Raw genomic sequence first — 22,899 nt, forward strand, 5'->3', positions numbered from 1 at the left:
AATTGCTCCAGTAATTCTGGGAATAATTTGTAAAACTATACCTCGAATAACCATACTGGATCCCCCTTTGATCCAGCTAAGCCACTACTAGGCCCATACCCCAAAGGCATCAAGAAAAGGAGCTGGGGGCAGCTAGGTGGCACAGTGGATAGAGCACCGGCCCTGGAGTCAGGAGTACCTGAGTTCAAATCCGGCCTCAGACACTTAACACTTCCTAGCTGTGTGACCCTGGGCAAGTCCCTTAACCCCAATTACCTCACTGAAAAAAAAAAAAGAAAAGGAGCTGTATGTGAAAAATAAAGCATTTCTTTGTGGTATCCAAAAATTAGAAACCAAAGTGTCCTCTTGGTTGATGACCAAAATAAGTGGTATGTGATTAACTGAAAATTGTTGTAACATAATGAAATGGACAATTTCAAAGTAAACTTATGAATGGATGCAGAGCACAGTGAACAGAACCAAACAATTTATGCAGTGGTAATATGGAGAAAAACAACTTTGAAAGACCTTAGGATTCTAATCAATGAAATGATAAATCACAAGTACAAATGAATGAGGGGCAGCTAGGTGGTGCAGTAGATAGAACAATGACCCTGAAGTCAGGAGGACCTAAGTTCAAATTAGGCCTCAAACACTAACTGTGTGACCCTGGGCAAGACATTTGATCCTTTGCCTCCAAAAAAAGGATAAAAATTAAATGCCTCTGGATAATAAAAAGATCGATTTGCTACCTTTTTTGGACATGGGTAATGTAGGATTTGTTTTGCTGAACTATTTATACATTGAAGATTTGGGTGTGTGGTTTTTAATTTGTTTAATGGGTAGCAGGAGGGACTGAGTAATTTTAGAAATTTTACCTGAAAAAAGATTTAAGGGGGGCAGCTAGGTGGTGCAGTCGATAAAGCACTGGCCCTTGATTCAGGAGAACCTGAGTTCAAATTTGACCTCAGACACTTGACACTAGCTGTGTGACCCTGGGCAAGTCACTTAATCTTCATTACCTCCCCCCCCCAAAAAAAAAAAAGCTTTAAGAAGAAGCAATAGCAAATCATTGTAATTCCTCAATTTAGCATTTGAGGGACTCTGTTAATTGGCTGTCTCCAACATCCAAGGTCACCCCCACCTTCCTATCTTCCATATTTTTCCATTCTAGCCAAACCACTTCCAACCACTGGCCACCTCGAATGAGGATGCCTACAAATATAATAGTTACATTTGCTTTGGCTCTTGTTGGTTACTACTCTACTAATTTTTCCACTTATTCAATCTAAATCTTTGATAGTAAGAATACATCTATGATAAATTACAAATTTATAATAAGGGACATGTAGGTGTTTCTTTATTTTTTTTTTCCTTGAGGGACAGTTTCTGAACCTGTGATTTCTTTTATGTGAGGAGCTCCCAGTATAGAAACAAGCTGAAGACTGATAAGTTACTGGTAATTTGGAATGAATTTTAGAGGGGACATGAAGAGGTTTGATGTTAGAGGCAGAATTGGAATCCATGTCTTCCTGACCTGAAGGCTTAACCCTCAATCCACCGTCACTGATTCTCACAAATATAATTGGTAGAATTTGATATAGGAAAGGGCAGAGTGAGTGCTCCAAGAGAATTTGGGGAAGGAGCAATAACTGAGTTGTGAAGTGAAACTAGGTCTAGAAGAGGGGTCTTCGAAGAATTCAAGTTTACACCTGTGATGAAATAATGGGATTTAGCAGATACTCAAAGACCCACCTGGAGATTAATCTATACTGATTGAATCAAGTGAGAGTGATTGACTGCTGATTAAGCCTACTTCAAGTTAACTGGATTGTAATCATTCCTGGCTAGCCCTTAAGAAGGTATTGTTCTCAGAAACTAGACTGTGAACTCAGTTTGAGAACACCTTCAAAGCCAATGGATTTGGAGGACAGCAACCAATCACCTTGAAGCAGTGTGTAAGGACCACCTCTGTTCCAGACCTATAAAAAGCTTCCACAATCAGCTTGCTGGAGAGTTCCTGATTAAAGCAGGCTCTGGAGGAAGACTTGAGGAAGAACCCAACCAGGCTGGAACTCTAGGCTAGGTAGGACTTCTTTTTCTTAACTTTCTGAACTCCTTGTAAATATCTGTATGCTTTAATAAATGTTTAATGCCCAAAGACTGGTACTGAAGCTTGTTAATTTAAGGCTACCACAATTTAGATTTTAAACATCACACACCTGAGCTGGGACTTGATTAGAAGGATTTGAATAAGCAAACAGGATTCACATAGGATTGATGTTCAAATGGGTGTCGCTTGGTAAGTCTTGGGGACGAAAGCAGGAATAGCTTTTGTCCATAGAATGGAACGCATAAACAGGTCCCTTGAAATAATCCTAAATTGGTAGGCAAGGGGCAGCTAGGTAATGTAGTGTATGGAGCACCGACCCTGGATTCAGAAGGACCTGAGTTCAAATCCGACCTCAAACAATTAACTCTTACTATAGCTGTGTGATCCTGGGCAAGTCACTTAACCCCAATTGCCTCACCAAAAAAACAAAACAAAACAAAAAACCCTAAATTGGTAGGCGATTTCCAAGTGTGGAAGACCTTAAGTACCATGATAAGAAATTTGTATTTTGTCCCAAGCAGACAACTGGAGTCATGTTAGTATTAATGTCATTTTTACAGCTCTATGAAGTCGATTGGATAATCCAAGACAAGACCAGTTAGGCTATTGTAAGAGTGAAGACAAGTTCATCTGTCAAGTGGCCTTAACAGCAACTAACTAAATGATGCACGGAATCTCGCTAGTCATAGACCCAGAGCCGATTGTGAGCTGCCTTTGATTCAGTCCCAGGGCGGTTTTTGGAAGCACATAGAGGTTTGCCCAAGTTCATACAGCTGTTCCGTCTTTCGGAACTTGAGCTCTAGTTTTCCTGACCCCAGTCCGGTCTTGCTGTCTCACAACGTATCTAGCACGGTCTTCTAGGACCTTGCCCAGAATGAATGGGTCTAAGGATAACAGATGAAGAGCTGGAGGGGTCTCTAGAGATAATCTCGTGCGTGACATTTTAGAGATGAGTCCGAGGCTGTGACGGCCTCGAGGTCACACTGGAACTAAGCCGAGCCAGGATTTGAGCCCGGGCTGCTTCCGTTTTATCCCTCTGCCTCTGCAGGTATGGGCCCCTTGGTTGGGGGGACGGGGCGGAGGAGAGGACCGGGGTGAAGAGGGGGAAGGTCAAGGGCCAGGGACTCCCTTAAGGAGTTCCTGGTTTCCTGAAAAGGCGGAGCTTCACGTGAGGCCGCCCCCCAGTCTCAGGGGCAGAGCTTCCTGGAATGTGGAGCCCCTCCCCCTAGGGCGGGGATTCCTCAATTAACGCTGCCTCTTCTCCCACGCCCAGGAAGGAGCTTTCCCGGGGCTGAGGGGCGGGGCTTCCTCGCCTTTTGACCGCGAGGTAACTCCACTAGGGGGCGCGGCTTCCTCTCCTCTACACTGCAAGGCTCCTCCACTAGGGGGCGGGACTTCCTCGGCAAGGGGAGGGGTTTCCTCTCTATCCTGCGAGGTTTACCCACCCGGGAGAGAAGAGGTATTCTGAGGGGAGGGGCTTCCTCGCCTCTAGACGGAGTGGTAACTCCGTCTAGAGGCACGGCTTACTCTCCTCTACATTGCAAGGCTCCTCCACTAGGGGGACAGACCGAGGTGTTCAAGAGTCAATTACCATAGGGGACGGGGCTTCCTCGGCAAGGGGCGAGGTTTCCTCTCTACACTGAGAGGCTCGCCCATAGGGGGTGTGACCGAGATGTTCGGACGGGGCGGGGCCCCTAACTGTGGTTGAATCCTTTCAGTCGTTCCCGACTCTTCAGGACCCCTTTTGGGGGTTTTCTTGTCTTACTTTAGAGATGAGGAAACTGAGGCAAACAGGATTAAGTGATTTGCTGAGTTCGGATTTGAACTCAAGAAGATTAGTCTTCCTGACTTCAGGCCCGACACTATCCACTGCGCGGCCCCAGCTTCCGTCCAGTTGCCCCTCTTCCTAAGCTTAGGGCGATGCTTCCCCAGGCCACTCTGCCCCTCCTCGAGGAGCGATCTTAGGAGCCGGGCTTCAACTCAGCCAAACAGTTCACCCCCCCCCCAAGAGGCGGTACCGAGGGGTTGAGGGGGCGGGGCTTAACCGACTGAGCCCCATTCCCGCCCTCTAAGAAGTGGGACTGCCCAGTCCCCCGCCTCCTTTTACCTCATTACACATTCACACCTCCTCAGGGGGCGGGGCTTCGAGCAGGGCCGTCTCTCATTATGGAGATAAGGGACGGAACTTCCGGGCCGGGGCGGGCTGAGGAAGTGGGACTTCTTCAGCTTGATGGCTCTCCCCCCCCCAAGGGGCGGGGCTCCCCAGTTTCACGCCCCCTGGGGGGGCGTGACTTCTCCGGACTGGGTGGCCTCTCTCCTCAAGGGGCGGGACCTCCGGGCCAAGGCGGAGTGAGGGGGTGGGGCTTCCTCCCCGTAGCAGCTCCTGGTTTAATGGGCGGGGCCTCCTCCTCTCCGGTTCCTTCCTCCAAAGGCGGGGCTTTTCCGGCTCCCTGCAATCGGGGGACGTGCCGGGCGGGCGGGGCCGCTTCGACTCTGCCACTTCCGGCTTTGCGCCTCCCCTTGAGGGAGCCGAGAAAGAGGAGGCGGATCTGGTTCGAGATCGCGGCGGGATCCTCGCCGGGTTCTCGCTCGCCGCCATGGCCGCTGAGGAGAAGGACCCGCTCGGGTACTTCGCCGCCTACGGGGGCAGCAGCAGCTCCGGCTCGTCGTCGTCGGACTCGGAGGACGGCAGCGAGCCGGAGGAGGCGGGCCGAGAGGCCCGGGAGCCCGCCAAGCCGGCCGCCGGCGGCGCGGCCGAGGGGACACGACTGCCCAAACCGGACGAGCTGTTCCGGAGCGTGTCCCGGCCGGCTTTCCTCTACAACCCGCTTAACAAGCAGATCGACTGGGAGCGGCACGTCCGGAAGGCGCCCGAGGAGGTGAGCGAGCCCCTGCCCTGCGCTGCCCATTCTGCAGAGGGAAAAGCCGGGGCTGCCCCCGCAGGAGGGATCCCGGCGGTCAGGCCGTCTGACCTGGGGTTGGGGGGTCCCACGGGGAGTAAGGGGCAGAGCCGGGCCTTGAACTAGGGCACTTCGCGCAGCGGCTCCCCCCACCTGCATGTGTGGCCCGCTCTCATGCTCCCTCCCCTGGGACCCCCGACCACGCTTCTTGGGGGCAAAGGGGGTCCCTGCCTTGACACGCCGCCCTGCGAGTTCGTGTCACGCTTGTCTCAAGCTCCCATTATCGGGAGAAGGGGGGATGCCTCCCCGGACCCCTTTCCCCACGACCACCCCCAGAGCAGTCGGGGATTCTTGGGGGATCCCCGAAGTCTCCGGGAGGGGCCACCCCTGGCTCGGGGCTATCCCCGAAACGGGATTCCCGTGGAGAAACTGCACCGTCAGTCCGCGCAGCCCGGGGCTCCAGGGATGACGCTTCGGTAAAGTTTATACGGGCAGACGGGGAGTTGGGTAAAAGGAGCCCGGCGGCAGAAAGATGCCGGCTCCTGGCACAGCTGGCAGCTGCCTGTCTGCCACACTCTGAACCTGTTTGCTCTGCAGCCTCCCAAGGAATTCAGAGTCTGGAAGACAAACGCGGTGCCGCCCCCCGAGACGTACAACGTCAAGGAAAAGAAGCCCCCTCCCCCTCCGGAGCTGGACATGGCCATAAAGTGGTCCAACATCTACGAGGACAATGGGGACGATGCACCCCAGAATGCCCACAAAGTCAAGCTGTTACCAGAGGGAGAAGAGACCTTGGAATCAGGTAATGACTTTGTATGGGGCTTCAGCTCTACAGCTTTTGGTCCCCCACATTCTTCCTGACGCACGGGAAAGGGGATATTATCCCAGTTTTACAGGTGAGGAAACTATGAAACTCAGACTAAGTGACTTGTCCAAGGTCACACGAATCAGGGAGTGATAAATTTGGATTTGGAACCCAGGAGCCTCAAAATATAGTGTTTTCTTTTAAGGAGCAACAGCTGTTTGTGTGTGTCTATTTTAACAAGGAAATTAATGTAAAACATGTAAAAGGATCGTAGGACATAGATTTAGAGTTGAAAGGAAGCTCAGAAACCACTTAGTCCAACCTCTCATTTTAAAGAGGGGGAAACTAAAGCCCAGATTTGCCCAAGTCAGTAAGTAGCAGAGCCAAGATCTGAACCCAGAATTTCTAATTCCAAATTTGGCACAGTTTTCCAGCTGCTTTTATCACTGAATTTTCAGAGTGGTTCATGATGATCTTCAGATGATTTTTGGTCTTTGCAATAGAAGAAATACACTGAGATGGTTTTAAAGTGAAGTGACTGATCACCTAAAGTCCAAGGTCACTGCTGTGGGTCAATAAGATCTCCAGTATCCAGTATGATTTATAGATGTTCTATAATCAGGGTAACACCATTATTTATTCTTTGCTTGTGATTGCAGCTGTGAAAAACTAAAGGCACCTTTTTACATTAAAACAGTTGTACTAAGATTAGGATGGGGGGAAAAAAAGTGAACTTAACAGAGCATTACTCCAAATAGTAACAGGAAGATAGTGAGAAAAGTATCTACCCAACCTGTGAAAAAAATGTCATTTTTTAAACCAGATCTCTAGCCATTCTGAAATGAAGGGTCTCCTTTGCTCTTGTCATGCCTATGAATAAATCTTAAAAGGAGGCAACTGAGACAACATAACTCCCTAGTTCATATTCCAGCCCGCTTTCTGTTTTTCCTGAGCACATCAGAGGCGCATGAATAATTGACACTCAATATATTGAGAAACATGTTTAACAACTGGATACCTCCATAGAAATTTAAAGAGCTTAGATGAAGTGGGTTATTTATATAGATACAATATTTTGTTCCTTTAAAAATTATATAAAATGCCCTGCTGAATAAGCAGAGCCTGTGGGGGTCTGGTCTCTTAGAAATTCCTGGGAAGCAGCTCTATCTCTACAATAAGGGTACTGAGAATGAGAGCTGTAGTTCTGAGACTAGAGATGGCCTGAATTATATCAAAGTAAAGACCAAAAGCTTGGGTTTCTTCCAACTGGGTGCTTCCAGTATGCTGCAGGCAAATAACTCGGAGAATTTTACTTTTTCCCTTATATCATTCTTCTATATTCTTGAGAACTTGAGAACTTAGAACTTCATACAAGGACAGACAAAAACAGAAGAGTTCAGTTTAATCAGTAAGATTAACCACTAGTCCTAGAAAATTAGTTTCTAAGTAATGATAATAACTAGCATTTATATATCACTTTAAGGTTTGCAAAACACTTTACAAATATTTCATTTTATCTTCGCAACAACCCTGGAAGGTAGGTCCTGTTATTAGCCCTATTTTACAAATGAGGAAACTGAGTCAGGCAGGTTAAGTGATTTGCCCAGGATCATATAGCTAGTAGATGTATGAAACTGGATTCAAACTCAGGTCTTCATGACTTCAGGTCCAATGCTCTATCCACTGCACTGTCTAGCAAAAAAATGAAAGAAATTCATAAAATTTAATTTTTTAAGTCTTTAGTGTGACCTTATTCTTGTTAGGCACTATGTATAATAGACACATTCTTATCCTTAATGAACTCTGGGATAAATTTTAGTCTTCAGTAGTTTGCTGACATTTTTGTAGAAGTAAACTTTGCTACTTATCTACATAGAGTGATTTATTAAAGCTCATATAGCCAAAATAATGACAGCAATACCACAGTGAATATGTCCTCTACCTTCTAATCCAGGAGTTCTTAACTAAGGGGGATGGGAGTGTACACACATATATGTATGCTGTGTGTATATATATATGGTATATGTGTGTGTATATATACACATACACATACATATAGATAAAATACACACATATGTTGATGGCTGTGTTTTATCATAGGAAAGCTAGATAGTTGATAGAGCACTGAGCTGGGAACCAGAAAGATTCATTTTCTTGAGTTCAAATGTGACCTCAGACTACCTAAGGGAGGCAAGGTTCATCAATAGTTTAATTGTGATTTTTCAATGATAATAACTCATGAAGACTGTCCACTTTTGTTCGATCATTCATTCATCAAGCAAGCAAGCACTTAATAAAGAGCTAGCACTGTATTGGAAAGAGCACTAGCTTTGAAGTCAGAGGACCTGTATTCAGATCTTACCTCTGACACTTCCTTTGTGACCTTGGGTAAGTTATTTAACCATATTGGGCCACAGTTTCTTAATTCTTAAAATTAAGGTATCTGAGATTTTTTCCAGCACTAGTCCCTGGTGTCAAGCACTGTGCCAAACATTTGGAATGCCAAGATAAAAATGAAACAGTCTATATCTCAAAGAACTTAGATTCTATTGGGGGAAACAATATGTGCGTAGAAAATTAAACACTAAACAGATATTGAGTATGGGATTTCTGGGGTGAGGGTACTTTGAAGCAATGAGGAGGGAATCAGGCCATCCAGCTGACTTTTCTAGCCTCCTTATATACTCACTCAATGGCCCAGCCAAACTGTCTTTCATTCGTATCTCTTGACTCTCTGTTTGCCCTGGCTGCCCTCTATGCCTGGAATGGACTTCTTCCTTACCTTTACCACTTAAATACTTGGTTTCCTCCAAAAGTCAGTACACAAAGCCTCTCCTGATCCTTTCCTCCTAGCTGGTGTCACCTTCTCCCCACAAAATGACCTTGTATGTATTTTACTTATAAATGTACATATTTGTCTCTGCTACTAGAATATAAGCTTCTTGAGGGAAGGGGCTGCCTCAGTTTTATCTGGTATCCCCAGGATTGCACACAGTGCTCAGCATTTAATAAATGCTTATTATTGGCTTGGTGTGAAACTTGAGCTGAGATTTGAGGGAATTTAGGGATTCTAAAAGGTGGAATGGGGAGGGAAATGTATTCCATCCTGGCATCAGGGTGAGTATTCTCAGCATCCAAGAACTCACAGGTGGAGGGCAGAGCTGGAGTGCCCAGGAGAGGCTAGGGCACAGCAGCATGACTGGAACATGGCCAGGGAGTCCTAGAGGGGATGAGAGGGGACAAGAGCAAAGACTCGAGTACAGGGGTTTGTAGTTGAGACTAGAGCAAAGGAGTTGTGTTGGAGTGATGTTGAGGTGATTTGCAATGTAGTAGGGGGAGAGAAGAAAGAGCTTGCAAAGGATGAGCTCAACTTTTCTCTGTTAGTAAGGTCATTTACTGAGAGGAAGGGAGGAAGGTACAGGTGGCTTGAGAGGAGGAAGTTTGGAACAGACACTGAGGGGAGTGGGTTAGAGAGTCAGGAGGTAAAAGGATTGGCTTGCAAAGAGAGATGCCCTAATGTCCTATGACTTCCTTAATCAGTGTTTAGCAGCATGAGTAGGAGGAGTAAAGAGAGCTAACGGTGAAAGTAACCCCACCCCGGTTTAGGGAAGAATGAGTGCTCATAAGACAAGTGTCAAGTGACTCAAGGGTAGAAGATGGTGTCAAGTTGGCCTAATTAACTGCAGGATAAAGCTTCTGTAGGGGGCAGAAGGGAAGGCAGGTCCGAGGTGATGGCTGGAGAAGCAGTCAGGATGGTGTGATTGGAGGTTGCTGTGAGAATGAAGAATGGGTGAAGGATAGAGAGAGGTGCAGGATAGGAAGTGTGGTCAGAGGACAGTCAGAGCTTCATACACAGGCGGTATGAAGCCTTGGTGAGTGAAGATGAGTTCTAGAATATGCCCATTGCTCTGGCTGACTGCTCTTGCTCAACTGGGAAGCAAGGCTTGCAGCCTGTCAGTAGAGGTGGGACCCACTCTGACAATGGCTGGTTTCTAATCTCTGTCTGCTGGGTACTTAGGAGTTGACTTTACTAGATAGCTGTTTGAATTTATTTGAATCCCACTTTCTTAGGGTCAAATAGCTTATGGTATCCCATAATAACAAACAGAATCTATTTTTGATTTTCACTTTTCCTTCTTCAGGAGCTACATTCTTTAAGCAAATGTTTATCGCCTGTCACTAGGTAGCAGTAACTCAATAGACATTATGACTGAGTCTCTAAATTGAAAAGGATTTGACACCCCCGCCCCCCAATAGGAAGAGGATATGATTGATACAACATCAATAGAGCAGGCTTTTTTGAGTTGTTCCTCAAGGAATAGCAGTCATCCGAATTGAGACAGATTTGCAGATTGATCTATGTAGTCTCAAAACATACCATGTATCAATAAAAAGATTGGATTTTCAAGTGTAATAAAAAAAAAATCTGTATCTTATTACTTGGCAGTTATAAAGTACTTTCTAAATTTATTTTACCACTAATAGAAGTCTCACTAGGCAAACCTGATTTAGAAATGACCTCTCCCATTATCTAGCTGAATACCTTTGTACAAATCAATTTACTATGTTGGGTCATATTTTTCCCATCTTTAAAATAAGGATGATAATACCTGCCTACACTACCTACTTTACAGAGCTGTTGAAAGGAAAGTGTAAAAATGAGGGGCTGGTAAGAAAAGTTTTTGCAACAATAAAACTAATGCAACTAAGATAAGATGGAAAGTGGTTGATCTAGGAAATAAAATCTTTATGACAAACGTTTGATATCCATACTATATAGGGAATTAACCCAAATGTAAGATCAAAAGCATTTCCCCAGTAGGTAAGTAGTCAAAGTAGGTGAACAGCTGTCAAAAGAAGAATTGCAAATAGGCTGTACATTTTCAATTTTGTTTTTTGGGTTTGTTTGTTTGTTTTTGCAGGGCAGTGAGGGTTAAGTAACTTGCCCAGGGTCACACAGCTAGGAAGTGTCACGTGTCCAGGGTCGGATTTGAACTGTTAAGGCTAAAATTCTAGCTAAACTGTCTAAAATATCTGAGTGGTCGCCAATAAATTATAAGCTTTAGCAAGAGTTAGGCTTTTAAGCATTTATTAAGAAGAATAAGAATTTGGTAAAGAGAGAAGAAAAGGCCTAGATCTCCCACCAGCAAATGTCACTTCCTGACACCAAAGAAAAGACACATGGTCCTACTCTCAAAGACCTTCCTTCATGGCGGAGCTTTTCTACAGTAAGTCTCCAGCAGGTGGCGTCATTCCAATCATTACAGAACTCAGGTCCTCCTGAATCCAGACTGGTGCTTTATCTAAGGCACCACCTAGCTGCCCTTGGCTGTACATATTCAGTTCCACATTTGTCATCTCCCTCATTAGAATGTTAGCTCTTTGAAAGTGGGGATTATCTCATCTTTGTACTTGTATCTCCACTGCCTAGCATATAGTAGGTGCTTGTAAATACTGATTCATTAACAATCATGTGAAAAAATGCTACAAATCCCTAATTATGATATGCAAATCAAAACAACTCTGAAATTCCAACTAGTACCCAGCAAATTGGCAAAGATGATAAAATTGAGAATGCTTGGGGCAGCTAGATGGTGCAGTGGATAGAACACTGGCCCTGGAGTCAGGAGTACCTGAGTTCAAATCCAGCCTCAGACACTTAACACTTACTAGCTGTGTGACCCTGGGCAAGTCACTTAACCCCAATTGCCTCACTAAAAAAAAAAAAAAATTGAGAATGCTTAATATTGGAACAGTTGTTGAAAAATGAGCACACTTATAACATGACTTGGAGCTGCGAATTGTTCTAACCATTCTGGCGAGCAATTTAGAACTATGCTAAGAAAGTGAATAAAAGGCCTATATTCTTTGACCCAGAGATTCCACTGTTAGGCATACATTTCAAGGAGGTCAGTGATAAAAACAAAGGCCTCTTATGCACCAAAATAGTTACAGTAGCACTTTTTGTCTTAGTAAAGAATTAGAAACAAAGTAGAAGCCCTTTGATTGGGAAAATACAGTACATGAATGTAATGGAATATTGCCTTTGCTGTAAGAAGGTAGACTGATGAAATCAGAGAAACCTGGGAAGACATATAAACTGATGCAAAGTGAACTAAACAGAGCCAGAACAATATTCACAATGATTTGCCACAATTTAAAAGGAAGAAACAACAACAAAACAATTGAAACTAAGTGCTGCAAAATTATAATAGCCAAGCAGTCCCAAAGAAGAGGTGAGCACCTATGGATATGGAGCACCTCAGATAATATCAGGATTGTTTTCAGTGTCTTGGTTAATTCTGCTGACCTTGTTTTTTCTTCTTTTTTATGATAAAGGATGACTCTCTGTGAAGGGCTAGGATACACTGACAAATGTAGGTGATATGAAAGCAAATGCTGTAAAATTATTTTTAAGGGGGGAAAAAAGAAAATGAGGGTGTTTAAATTAGAGGATTCCTGTGATCCCCTTAAATTTTAATTCAGGATTCTCTGATCAATTGAAAAGACCCTGTTTCTGTATATGGGTTGCAAAAGTGTTAGTAATAACAGTAGTATTATGGATTACTGAATAAAACCACTTTGTCATACTGCTCAGATAAATTGGTAGTGCTTTATAAACACACCATTGCTGGCGTCTCTACTGTTCTGTTTAGCTAATACATCTTAATTCCCCTTGTCCCCAAACCATTATTTATTGTCCTCAATATTGGCACTACCCTTAGCTGTCTCCTGATTGGTAACCTGGGTATTATGGGTTATCTTTAACCCTTCCTTTTCCTCTTGGTCACTGGACCTGGGTTTAGATCTGGGCTTGGCTGCTTACTATCTGTATGACCTCTTTGGACCTAAGCTTGCTCTTCTTTAATAAAATGGGGAATTGGGACTTTATCATCTCTGAGATACTTCCTATAGTTAGTTCTATGATCTTATGATCCTTTCCAGTTCTAAATCAATGATCTTGTGAACTTAGTTACCAAGCCTTGTCTATTCCATCTCCAGCATCTTAGCATCATAGGATTGAGGGGTGGAATTTAGAATCTGGCTAGTCTAATCCTTCCATTTTATGGATGAGAAAACTGAGACCCAGAGAAGGCAAGCAACTTTTCCAAGGTCACAAAGCTGGTTAGAGACTAGAATAGGCTTTGAACCAAAATTCTCCTTGAGTCCTTTGTTATTTTCACTATACCATGTTACCTTTTTTTAGTAATTCCCTAATTTTTTCACTGTCACAACCTTAGCTCATTATCATCCACCTAATACTGTAGTAGTCTCTCTCTCTCTCTCTCTCTCTCTCTCTCTCTCTCTCTCTCTCTCTCTCTCTCTTTTTTTTGCGGGGCAATGAGGGTTAAGTGACTTGCCCAGGGTCACACAGCTAGTAAGTGTCACGTGTCTGAGGCCAGATTTGAACTCAGGTCCTCCTGACTCCAGGGCTGGTGCTCTATCTACTGTGTCACCTAGCTGCCCCAGTAGTCTCTTATTAGGATTTCTAACCTCACACTGTCCTTGTTCGAGTGTGTCTCAAACTGCTGCTAGAATAATCTTTCTAAAAAGTCTAGTCATGATATTTCTCTGCTCAAAAAGTCTTCTGTGGCCCCCTATCACCATTCAGGTCACGTTCAAACCCATCTGGCTGGCATTCAGGACCCTCTACCATCGAGTACCAAGCAGTCTGTTACTAGCCTTATGTACTATTAGTCCTCTTTATCTCTTCGATTTTCCATCTAAATTGAACTCCTCTTCGCTTCTCTCTCATGCTCTGTCCTCTTACCTCTATGCCTTTACTCATCCTGATTCCTGGAATTAACTCCCTCCCCCTCATTAGTTTAAAACCCAGTTCTTTTCCTTGAATCCTTTAGAGTCAACAGAAGCCTCCAGTCAGTAATGATTTCCCCTCTTGGTTCTCATGTAGCATTTTGTCTTGTAGATATTTCACACACTTGGTTGCAGAATCTTACTGCCAAATCTAGATATTCTGCCCTAAACTCTCTCTTTCCTGAACTTTAGTCCTTCAGCTGGACATCTCTGCCTGGGTGTCCTACTGACATGTTAAACTCAGTGTTTCTAAAATGGAACTCATTGTCTTTTTACTTAAACCAACATTTTGTCCAGATTTTCCTGTTTCCTTTTTTAAAATCAGTGCCATGTTTTTTGTCACATTCATTTCCATATATATTTCTCCTCCCCTCCCCAGCCAGGGAGCCATTACAGAGGAGATGGTACCAGAAAGAATCCTGAAGGAAGCAAAGGATTTTAACACATAGAGAGGAGGACGTGCATTCTAGGCAGGTATGGTGGCCTGCTAGAATGCCCAAGGATGTGAGATCCCATGTCCAGTGTGAGGAACAGCAGGTAATCCAGTTTGGCTGGAGGGGAAGAGTGTAAAATGAGGCTGGAGCCAGATGGGAGAGGGAGCTAAATGCCAGGCTGAAGAGCTTTGTGGGTTCTTTGTTTTCTTTTGTTTTATCTCAGAGGCAATATGGAATAACGTTTTTAAACTCGAGTGGCACATGAAATGTTTGTGCATTAGGAAGATCATCTGCATGTAGGATAGATGGAAGCAGGGAGATAGATTCTCCCAGCGGTCCCAGGAAGAGATGGTAAGACCGTGAACCTTGGGTGGTGACCGTGAGGTAGATCGGCCTCAGAGGTGAAAAGCCTTGGGGTGGGAGGATTAAAGACTTGGCGTCTGAGTGGGACCATGGTGAGATCTTGGAACCTGAAAGACAGTGATTCCATCAACAGAAATAGGGGAGTTGGGAGGAAGAGAAGGTGTTGAATCCATTTTTGACCCGTTTACGTGTTCTTGGAACATCCAAGTGGACATTTCCAGTAATGCCTAGAAACGTGAAAGGAGCTAATGATTAGCTGGGGCTAGATCTGTGCAGAGGTCATCCTTGAAGTCCTGTGAGCATTTGGGATGAAAAGGGGAGTTTTTGGAGAGACAGTGTGGGCTTGAAGCCACACTTAGGGGCTGGGGACTGAGAGAGCACCATCACAGAAGCCAAGTCACCAATGGGACAGTACCTAGGAAGAGTAAGCTCAGGCGCTTCAGAAAACTGAAGGGAAATGAAATTTGAGAAAAAGCTTGAGGTTTAGCAATTAAGATGTCGTTGGTGATCTTGGAGAGAGTGTGTCAGTTACTCAGCATGATTTATTAAACACTTATTACATGCCAGGTACTGTGGTAAGCACTAGGGTTACAAAGAAAGACCAAAATAGCCCCTCCAGGAGCCCACATCCTAACATTGTGTAAATAATTGGGAGATACAAGATATAGAGAGAGTAGATGGGAGCTAATCTCCGAGGGGAAGGTTATGGAGTAAGGGTTGGAGCAGCTAGGGCAGGGAATACCAGAAAAGGCCTTCGGCAGAATATAGCCTTTGAGATGAGTCTTGGGGCAACTAGGTGGCGGGGCAGCTAGGTGGCGCAGTGGATAAAGCACTGGCCCTGGATTCAGGAGGACCTGAGTTCAAATCCATCCTCAGACACTTAACACTTACTAGCTGTGTGACCCTGGGCAAGTCACTTAACCCCAATTGCCTCAGTTAAAAAAAAAAAAAAGAACTCTGAGATGAGTCTTGAAAGAAGCTAGAAAACTAAGAGGCAGAGGTGAGAACCTTGTTGAAGATATGGGGCATAGCCAATACAAAGGCACAGAGATAGGGGCAGCTAGATGGCGCAGTGGATAAAGCACTGGCCTTGGATTCAGGAGTACCTGAGTTCAAATCCGGCCTCAGACACTTGACACTTACTAGCTGTGTGACCCTGGGCAAGTCACTTAACCGCAATTGCCTCACCAAAAAAAACCAAACAAACAAACAAAAAAAAACAAAGGCACAGAGATGAAATGGAATAGGAGAAACACCAAGTAACTTATGGGGGCCTATAACACTTGGCTCAGAAACTAAATCATAGGAACTTGGATGCAGGGAAAGTGACTTATAATTGTGTGTTGGGAACCTATTCTGACACCATCTTATCTTGTGTACCCTGTATAGAAGGGAAAATGTTACAGTATGAGCAATGCAGATTGTTTGGACATTGGTGTTGGCACTAGCAGAGCTGTTGTTCAGTCATTTTAGTCATATCCGACCCTTCATGACCTTATTTGGGGTTTTCTTGGCAAGGATACTGGCCATTTTCTTTTGCAGCTCATTTTATAGATGAGGAAACTGAGGCAGACAGGGGTAAGTGACTTGCCCAGGGTCACACAGCTAGTAAGTATCTGAGGCCAGATTTGAACTCAAGAAGATGAGTCTTCCTGACTTCAGGCGCAGCACTACTTAGCACAGTACCTGGATTATAGTATGCCATTGATTGATTATATAACCCATAACTATGAGTAACTTACTCTAGTCCCAAAGTATAAAGTGGTTTGTTCCCTTGATTTTATATTTTTCTTATGAGCAGCAAAGAAAACAAGTTGGAACAAGGAAGATTGTTCATGGAAAGCCATTTAACCATTTAAAAGTTACAAAGGCAGCACAGTACAGAGAAAAGAAGGCAGACTCAGTGGACCAAGGTTCAGATCCTGTTTCTGCCTGGGTGGCCTGAGGCAAATGTCTACACATTTCCATGCCTCTGATTCTTCATTTGGACTAGATGCCCCTGAGGTCCCTTCCCAGCCTTAGATCAATGATTCTATGATAGACGTGTCCTTGAATAAGAAAAAGTAGCTTGTAAAGTATAATAGGAAGAAAAGTATTTGAATTGGGAATTGGGAGACCTGAGTTCAAATCCTGGTTCCATTACCCACCTATGTGATCTCAGGCAAGTCACTTCCTTTCTCTGTGCCTGTTTCCTCATCTACAAAAAATGCAGGGGGCTGCACTAGAAAGGTTTTTTCCAGGCCTAGATTACTAGTAGTTAAGGAAAGAGTGTCTCATTATTGTAAGTAGTGGTCCTGATCACTCCACTGTCATGCAAAAACATATACTGTATGATATTATGTAAGTTAACTGTAAGATCAGGGGAAAGAAAATAAACTTTCTAATCTCCTGATAGTGGCCTTTAAATTATACTACTATAAATAATTTAATTAGTGTGCTTAAAATACTTCAAATGAAAGGTTGCTTTGTTTTCAATGTTTTACTTTACTGAAGTAAAGGAATGTGTTTTCATTTTTTGCAAATTAGCTTTGGGAGATATTTAGTCACTGTAGTCATGAATATGAAAGGCAATAGTAATGGAATTTCTGGTGTGAACTACATATATTCACAATTACTGATCAAAACAATTTTCTTTCCTTTTTAAAGATGATGAAAAAGACAAACCTACTTCAAAAAAACGTAAAGTGGAAACTGAACAAGGAAAGAAGAAAAAGTAGGAGAGAGTGCATCCTGTGAACATTGGAGTGGTAAATGTGCTGTTTGAAATCCAGACAGTAGTGGGAATTTCCATAAAGCATCTTCCTTTTTGGAAAGCACACAAGTTAGTCCAGCAGTAGAAACTTTCCACAGAAGGATTAAAGTTTCATTAAAAACTCATAATCATTTCAAATATTGTGACTTTGTGATTGTGGAAATTATCGTTCTTGGTGGAAACACTGGGGCCCTCGCAAAATTAGTGACTTGCTCTGAGAATTTTATTATTTGTTGACCTGCCATTGTTTTTTGGAACCTTTTATAAGAGAATGTATTTTAAAGTAAATATGTTGTATATGTACTGTGAACTGATGAGGTGCTTTTCCAAAATGTTTGTATAGTGTAAATAGATCATGGAAATAAAATTACTTATTCAATATTACCTTCATTACCTCACTTTAAATTCATATACTGACAAAATTCAAATTGGTGGCTACCATCAATACCCACCTTCTAAGATGCTAATCCACAGAAATATTTAGTTCAGTTCAACAGACATTTATTAGGCACCTGTATTAGGTTTTAGATGAAGTAGAGAAAACTCCTTAAGGGCAGGGACTGCTTCATTTTTGTCTTTGTATTCCCAGACTTTGCCACATTTCCATATTGGCCATATTCAAAAGCGTGTCTCAGTCTGCACTCTGAATCCATCACCTCTCTCAGCAGGTGAATTTCATCATGAGCACTCTGGAATTGCATCTCTTCCTTGGTCAGAGGTCCTAGGTCTTTCAAAGTTGTTTGTCTTTACAATATTGTTGTCAGTGGGTAAATTGCTCACCTGGTTCTGACATCTCACTCCTCATCTGTTCGTACAAATCCTCATGGATTTCTCTTCGTCATTTCTTACAACACAATAGTTTTCTCACACATTTATATACTCTTCCCCATTTGGTATGTGGTTCCCCTTAAGTTTGCCATCCCAAAAAGCTCTTATCAGTATTTTTGTACATCTGTAGAGTTTGTTCTGCTGAGAACTAATCACTCCCTTAATCTACCCTTTCTCTTAACTCCCCTTCCTTTTCCCCTTTCCTTCCTGTTTCTCTCTTGAATGATTTGTATTCTATATGAGCAGCTAGGTGGTGCAGTGGATAGAGCTCTAGGCTTGGAGTCAGAAAGCCCTGAATTCAAATCTGGCCTCAGACATTTACTAGCTCTGTGATCCTGGGCAAATCACTTAACCCTGTTTGCCTCAGTTTCTCATATGTAAAATGAGCGATCCAGGGAAGGAATACCAAACCACTCTAGTATCTTTGCCAAGAAAACCCCAAATGGGGTCATGGACACGACCAGAATGACTGAACAACAATAAAGATTCAACCATATGTGTTTTTTCCCTCCTTTGCCCAGTTCAAATGAGAGTGAGGTCCCCCCTACACCTTTCTCCTTCTTTACATAGTTTTTTTTTACTTCACACCCTGATTATGTGTAATAATTTTTCACATCCTTCTTCTCCCACATCCTGTGCAGTGTATTCTTCCCTTCCCTTTGCATTCTTCTGTTAAGATGATCAAAACATACCAAAACCACTCCCAAGTCCTCTAATAAAATTCTCTCTATGATCCCTGATAAGATGGGGGGGGGGCTAGGTGGCGTAGTAGATAAAGCACTGGCCCTGGATTCAGGAATACCTCAGTTCAAATCCGGCCTCAGACACTTGACACTTACTAGCTGTGTGACCCTGGGCAAGTCACTTAACCCCCATTGCCCCACCAAAAAAAAAAAAAGAAGATTCTAAGGGGACATAGATATAGTCTCCCCATGGGAGAATTTAAGTCATTTAGTCTTTTATGATTATTCACTTAAGCTTACCTTTTTATGTTTCTTTTGACTCCTGTGTTTGCCCTTCAAAGTTTCTTTGTAGCTCTGGTCTTTTGAACAGAAATGCTTGGAAATTCTCTTTCACTAAAGGTCCATTTTCTCCCTTGTAGCATTCTTATAGTCAGTTTTGCCAGATAAGTTATTCTTGGCTGTAAGCCAATATTCTTTGCCTTTTGTATTCTGTGTTCTAAGCTCTCCACTTCTTTATACTAGTGGTTGCTAAATCACATATGATCTTGGGGGCAGCTAGGTGGCGCAGTGGATAGAGCACCGGCCCTGGAGTCAGGAGTACCTGAGTTCAAATCCGGCCTCAGACACTTAACACTTACTAGCTGTGTGACCCTGGGCAAGTCACTTAACCCCAATTGCCTCACTTAAAAAAATAAATAAATAAAATAAAATAAAAAACATATGATCTTGGCTGTGATTCCTCAGTACTTGAATTCTTTCTGACTGAAGTATTTTTTCTTTGACCTGTAAGCTCCTGATTTTGACTATAATGTTCCTGGGAGTTTGCAATTTGAAGTTTCTTTTTTTTTTTTTTTTTTTTGGCGGGGCAGTGGGGGTTAAGTGACTTGCCCAGGGTCACACAGCCAGCAAGTGTCAAGTGTCTGAGGCTGGACTTGAACTCAGGTCCTCCTGAATCCAGGGCCGATGCTTTATCCACTGCGCCACCTAGCTGCCCCTGAAGTTTCTTTAAGGAGACAAGTGGTGGATTTTTTTTTTTTAATTCCACTTTGCCCTTTGGCTCTAAGAAATCTGGGGAGTTTTCTTTTAAGATTTCTTGAGATATGATTACTAGGCTCTCTTTTTTTTTTTCGGTTGTGGCTTTCAAATAATCCAATGATTCTTAAATTATCTCTCAATGTTTTCTAGGTCAGTATATTTTGCTATGATATATTTACATTCTATTCTATTGTTTCAGTTTTTTGACTTTGTTAACATTTCTTGTTGTCTTATGGAGTTCTTCTATTTGGTTCATTCTAGTTTTCAGGGATTTGTTGCTTGAGCAAGGTTTTTGTACCTCATATTTCAAGCTATAAATTCCTTTTCCATATCTTTATTCCATAAATGTCATTTCCTTTCCATTTTTTCCCCTCTCGTTCTCATTTCATTTATAAAACTTGAAAAAAATTTTAACTCTTGCTTTATGTCTTTTAGGAATCGCTAGTTGAAATTGTGCTCAAGCTCTGTTTTTCTTTGAGGCTTTGCTTGTCAATATTTTGGAGTCATTTTCTTCTGGATTTCTGTCATGAGCATCCCTCTCACCATAACAGCTTCTTATGATGGATTCTTTTTTAATTTGTCCATTCTTCTAGCCTACTTCCTAACCTTATGTTAGGGCCAGTCCCTGCACACTTCCAGAGGGAATATCTGAGCTGGTCCTGCTATTTCTTTCTTCCTTTAATTGAATGTTATATTTGCTAAGATCTCAGCAACACCTCAGGCTGAGGACCCGAAAGCTTTTTCCCAGAGTGGTTTGATACAGGACAGGGTGATCACTGGCTGCTGGTCTGAGCTCTGCAAGTTCCTGACCTGGGTTTGGGTCTGAACAACGAGCCTGTGTGCTCACTCCATCTGGAGGTCTGGCTAGCTGCTGCTGAACTTAGCCAGCTGGAAAGCTTTGATGGTTCTTGGAGTCGTGTCCTGGATATTTCTCTGGGGGGTTCAGATTAGATCTGGGACCTTCCTCCACGCCGCGGATGAGAACCACATGGTTGCTGTCTGCTTCTGAATTTTCACCTTGCTCCATACACAGCCTGTGCTAATGCCTTACTCTGGAACACCGCACCGTTCCCTTCCTTGATCTGCCCTGGATCAGTGGCCTAGAACTGAATAATGAACAACAGCTTCCAGGTGGTACCTGTGCCCATACCATACATAACTGTAGGGGCCCCTCATTGCTGAGTTTGGGACCTCTTTCCCTGGTGCATAGCCTCTGCTCATGTTGGAATATTCTCTGGGGTCATTCCTATCTAGACCTTCTCCCCAGTATCCACGCCCCTCTGTCTCCCTATGACAACCTGGGCAGGAGAAATGACTCACTGATTTTTTTTCTTGGATTTCCCAATCAGGACCCAAGCTGATGCATTTTCTAGATCTGTTTGGAGAAGCCGTGGGATGGAGTTCAGCCATACTTCTTCCTGCTACTCTACCCATCATGGTTCCTACCACATAGGTGATTAATAAATGATTAATTACAAATAATAGAGGTGATTGAAAATGGGATGAACAGTTTTGGGAGAAAGATGTTCAGGCAGAAGGTAGATGATTACTTATCAGGTAGATATAGAGGTCCTTGAAGGACCCCACTATGATGGAATCTCATTCCATGGACATCTCTAAAACATTAGATGCTCCTCTTGTTCCAGACGGCTCAGTACAACACCTGCATAAAAGCAGGGGAACGATTCTCATGCTTACACATACAGTCTTATTTCCCTCCTGAACTTCAATCTTATTAGCTCTGACTGCCAGCTTCACAGTTCTACCAGGGAATCCCACCAAGACTTGAAACTCAACATAACTAAAGCCAAATTCACGTTCTGAAAATCAGTTGCTATTGACTCTGATGTTTTCATTGATATCAACAGTGTCAGTACCTCAGCTAAGGACTTTAATCTGTCAGAAATGATGGGAGAATGCTTTTGTTTATGATGCTAGCTTTTTAAAATAACCCTCATTTTACATCATTGGTCTGCTGGTCAGATTTAAGGCATAGAACTCAAAGAGGACTTTTTTGAAATTCCAACTGAAATAGGCTCATCTCCTTTTTTTTTTTTTTTAAGTGAAGCAATTGAGGTTAAGTGACTTGCCCAGGGTCACACAGCTAGTAAGTGTTAAGTGTCTGAGGTCGGATTTGAACTCAGGTACTCCTGAATACAGGGCCGGTGCTCTATCCACTATGCCATCTAGCTGCCCCTCATCTCCTTTTCAAAAGCATTGGAGACGATGGTATTGTTTTTGTTATTAATTTCATTTTGAGGTAGAATTTCTGAGTTTTGCATTTAATGAAGGTTTTTTAAAAATGATCACGGGGCAGCTAAGTAGCGCAGTGGATAGAGCACCGGCCCTGGAGTCAGGAGGACCTGAGTTCAAATCCCACCTCAGACACTTAACATCTACCAGCTGTGTGACCCTGGGCAAGTCACTTAACCCCAATTGCCTCACCAAAAAAAAAAAAAAATGATCACAGGTTCAACTCTTTTCAGATTTTAGCAACACCTTAATTCCATCTCTTATTTCATCTAATTGAGGTTTAGGGATAGTTATTTCTTATGATTGCCCTACACTGGTTGGCAGTACACTGTTGTATGACTTAGAGCTGAGGATACCATTGATAAAAGGTGGTATGAAGCCCTTGTCTCCAACTGATATGATCTGTTTCTAATTTTGTTAGAATAGAATGTTGGCATGTAATAAAAGCACTCGGGCCTTTAGCCCATTTCACACAAACTCACGTTTGGCTCATCTTAGTGGCCAGAACCATCTGCACTGAAGCACTGCCAATGGGTGGGTTATCAGGATTTATGCTGGGTTCAGTTTATCTTGCCTTCTTGACATACCAGAAACCAAAGGAGCATCACTCTGCTATCCTTCAGTCAGGCCGATTGATCATTACAATGGTTTCAAGTAGGGCTATTTGGATGGCTCTCAGAAGCAGGTGTATCCCACTGACCAGGGTGCTAACCCAGTCACTGATATCTCTAGAATTCACTTCACCAGTGGTCCAGGGTTCCTACCAGGACTTCGCAGCTAACATAATGTAACATTCTCCTACCTTGATGTTGGCACCCCCCCCACACACACAGCATGGACTTTAAGGACGTTATTATTTTTATTCTTATTCTTAGTATTCACCATACTGCCTCTCAAGATAACCCCAAGGTAGCCAAGGTTACAAACAGGAGGCAGGAT

General features: G+C 43.3%; 1 protein-coding gene across 1 annotated transcript; it reads left to right on the forward strand.

Annotated features, from left to right (window-relative positions):
* The first annotated feature begins 4,583 nt into the window (after positions 1-4,583).
* On the forward strand, positions 4,584-17,515 carry C4H1orf52 (chromosome 4 C1orf52 homolog). Its single transcript, XM_044004586.1, has 3 exons — positions 4,584-4,971; positions 5,590-5,794; positions 17,056-17,515. The coding sequence occupies exons 1-3, from the start codon at positions 4,690-4,692 to the stop codon at positions 17,124-17,126; spliced, it is 558 nt and encodes a 185-aa protein (XP_043860521.1). The 5' UTR covers positions 4,584-4,689; the 3' UTR covers positions 17,127-17,515.
* Positions 17,516-22,899: the final 5,384 nt, after the last annotated feature.

The sequence above is a fragment of the Dromiciops gliroides genome, chromosome 4, assembly GCF_019393635.1.
Source record: "Dromiciops gliroides isolate mDroGli1 chromosome 4, mDroGli1.pri, whole genome shotgun sequence".
Lineage (NCBI taxonomy): Eukaryota > Metazoa > Chordata > Mammalia > Microbiotheria > Microbiotheriidae > Dromiciops > Dromiciops gliroides.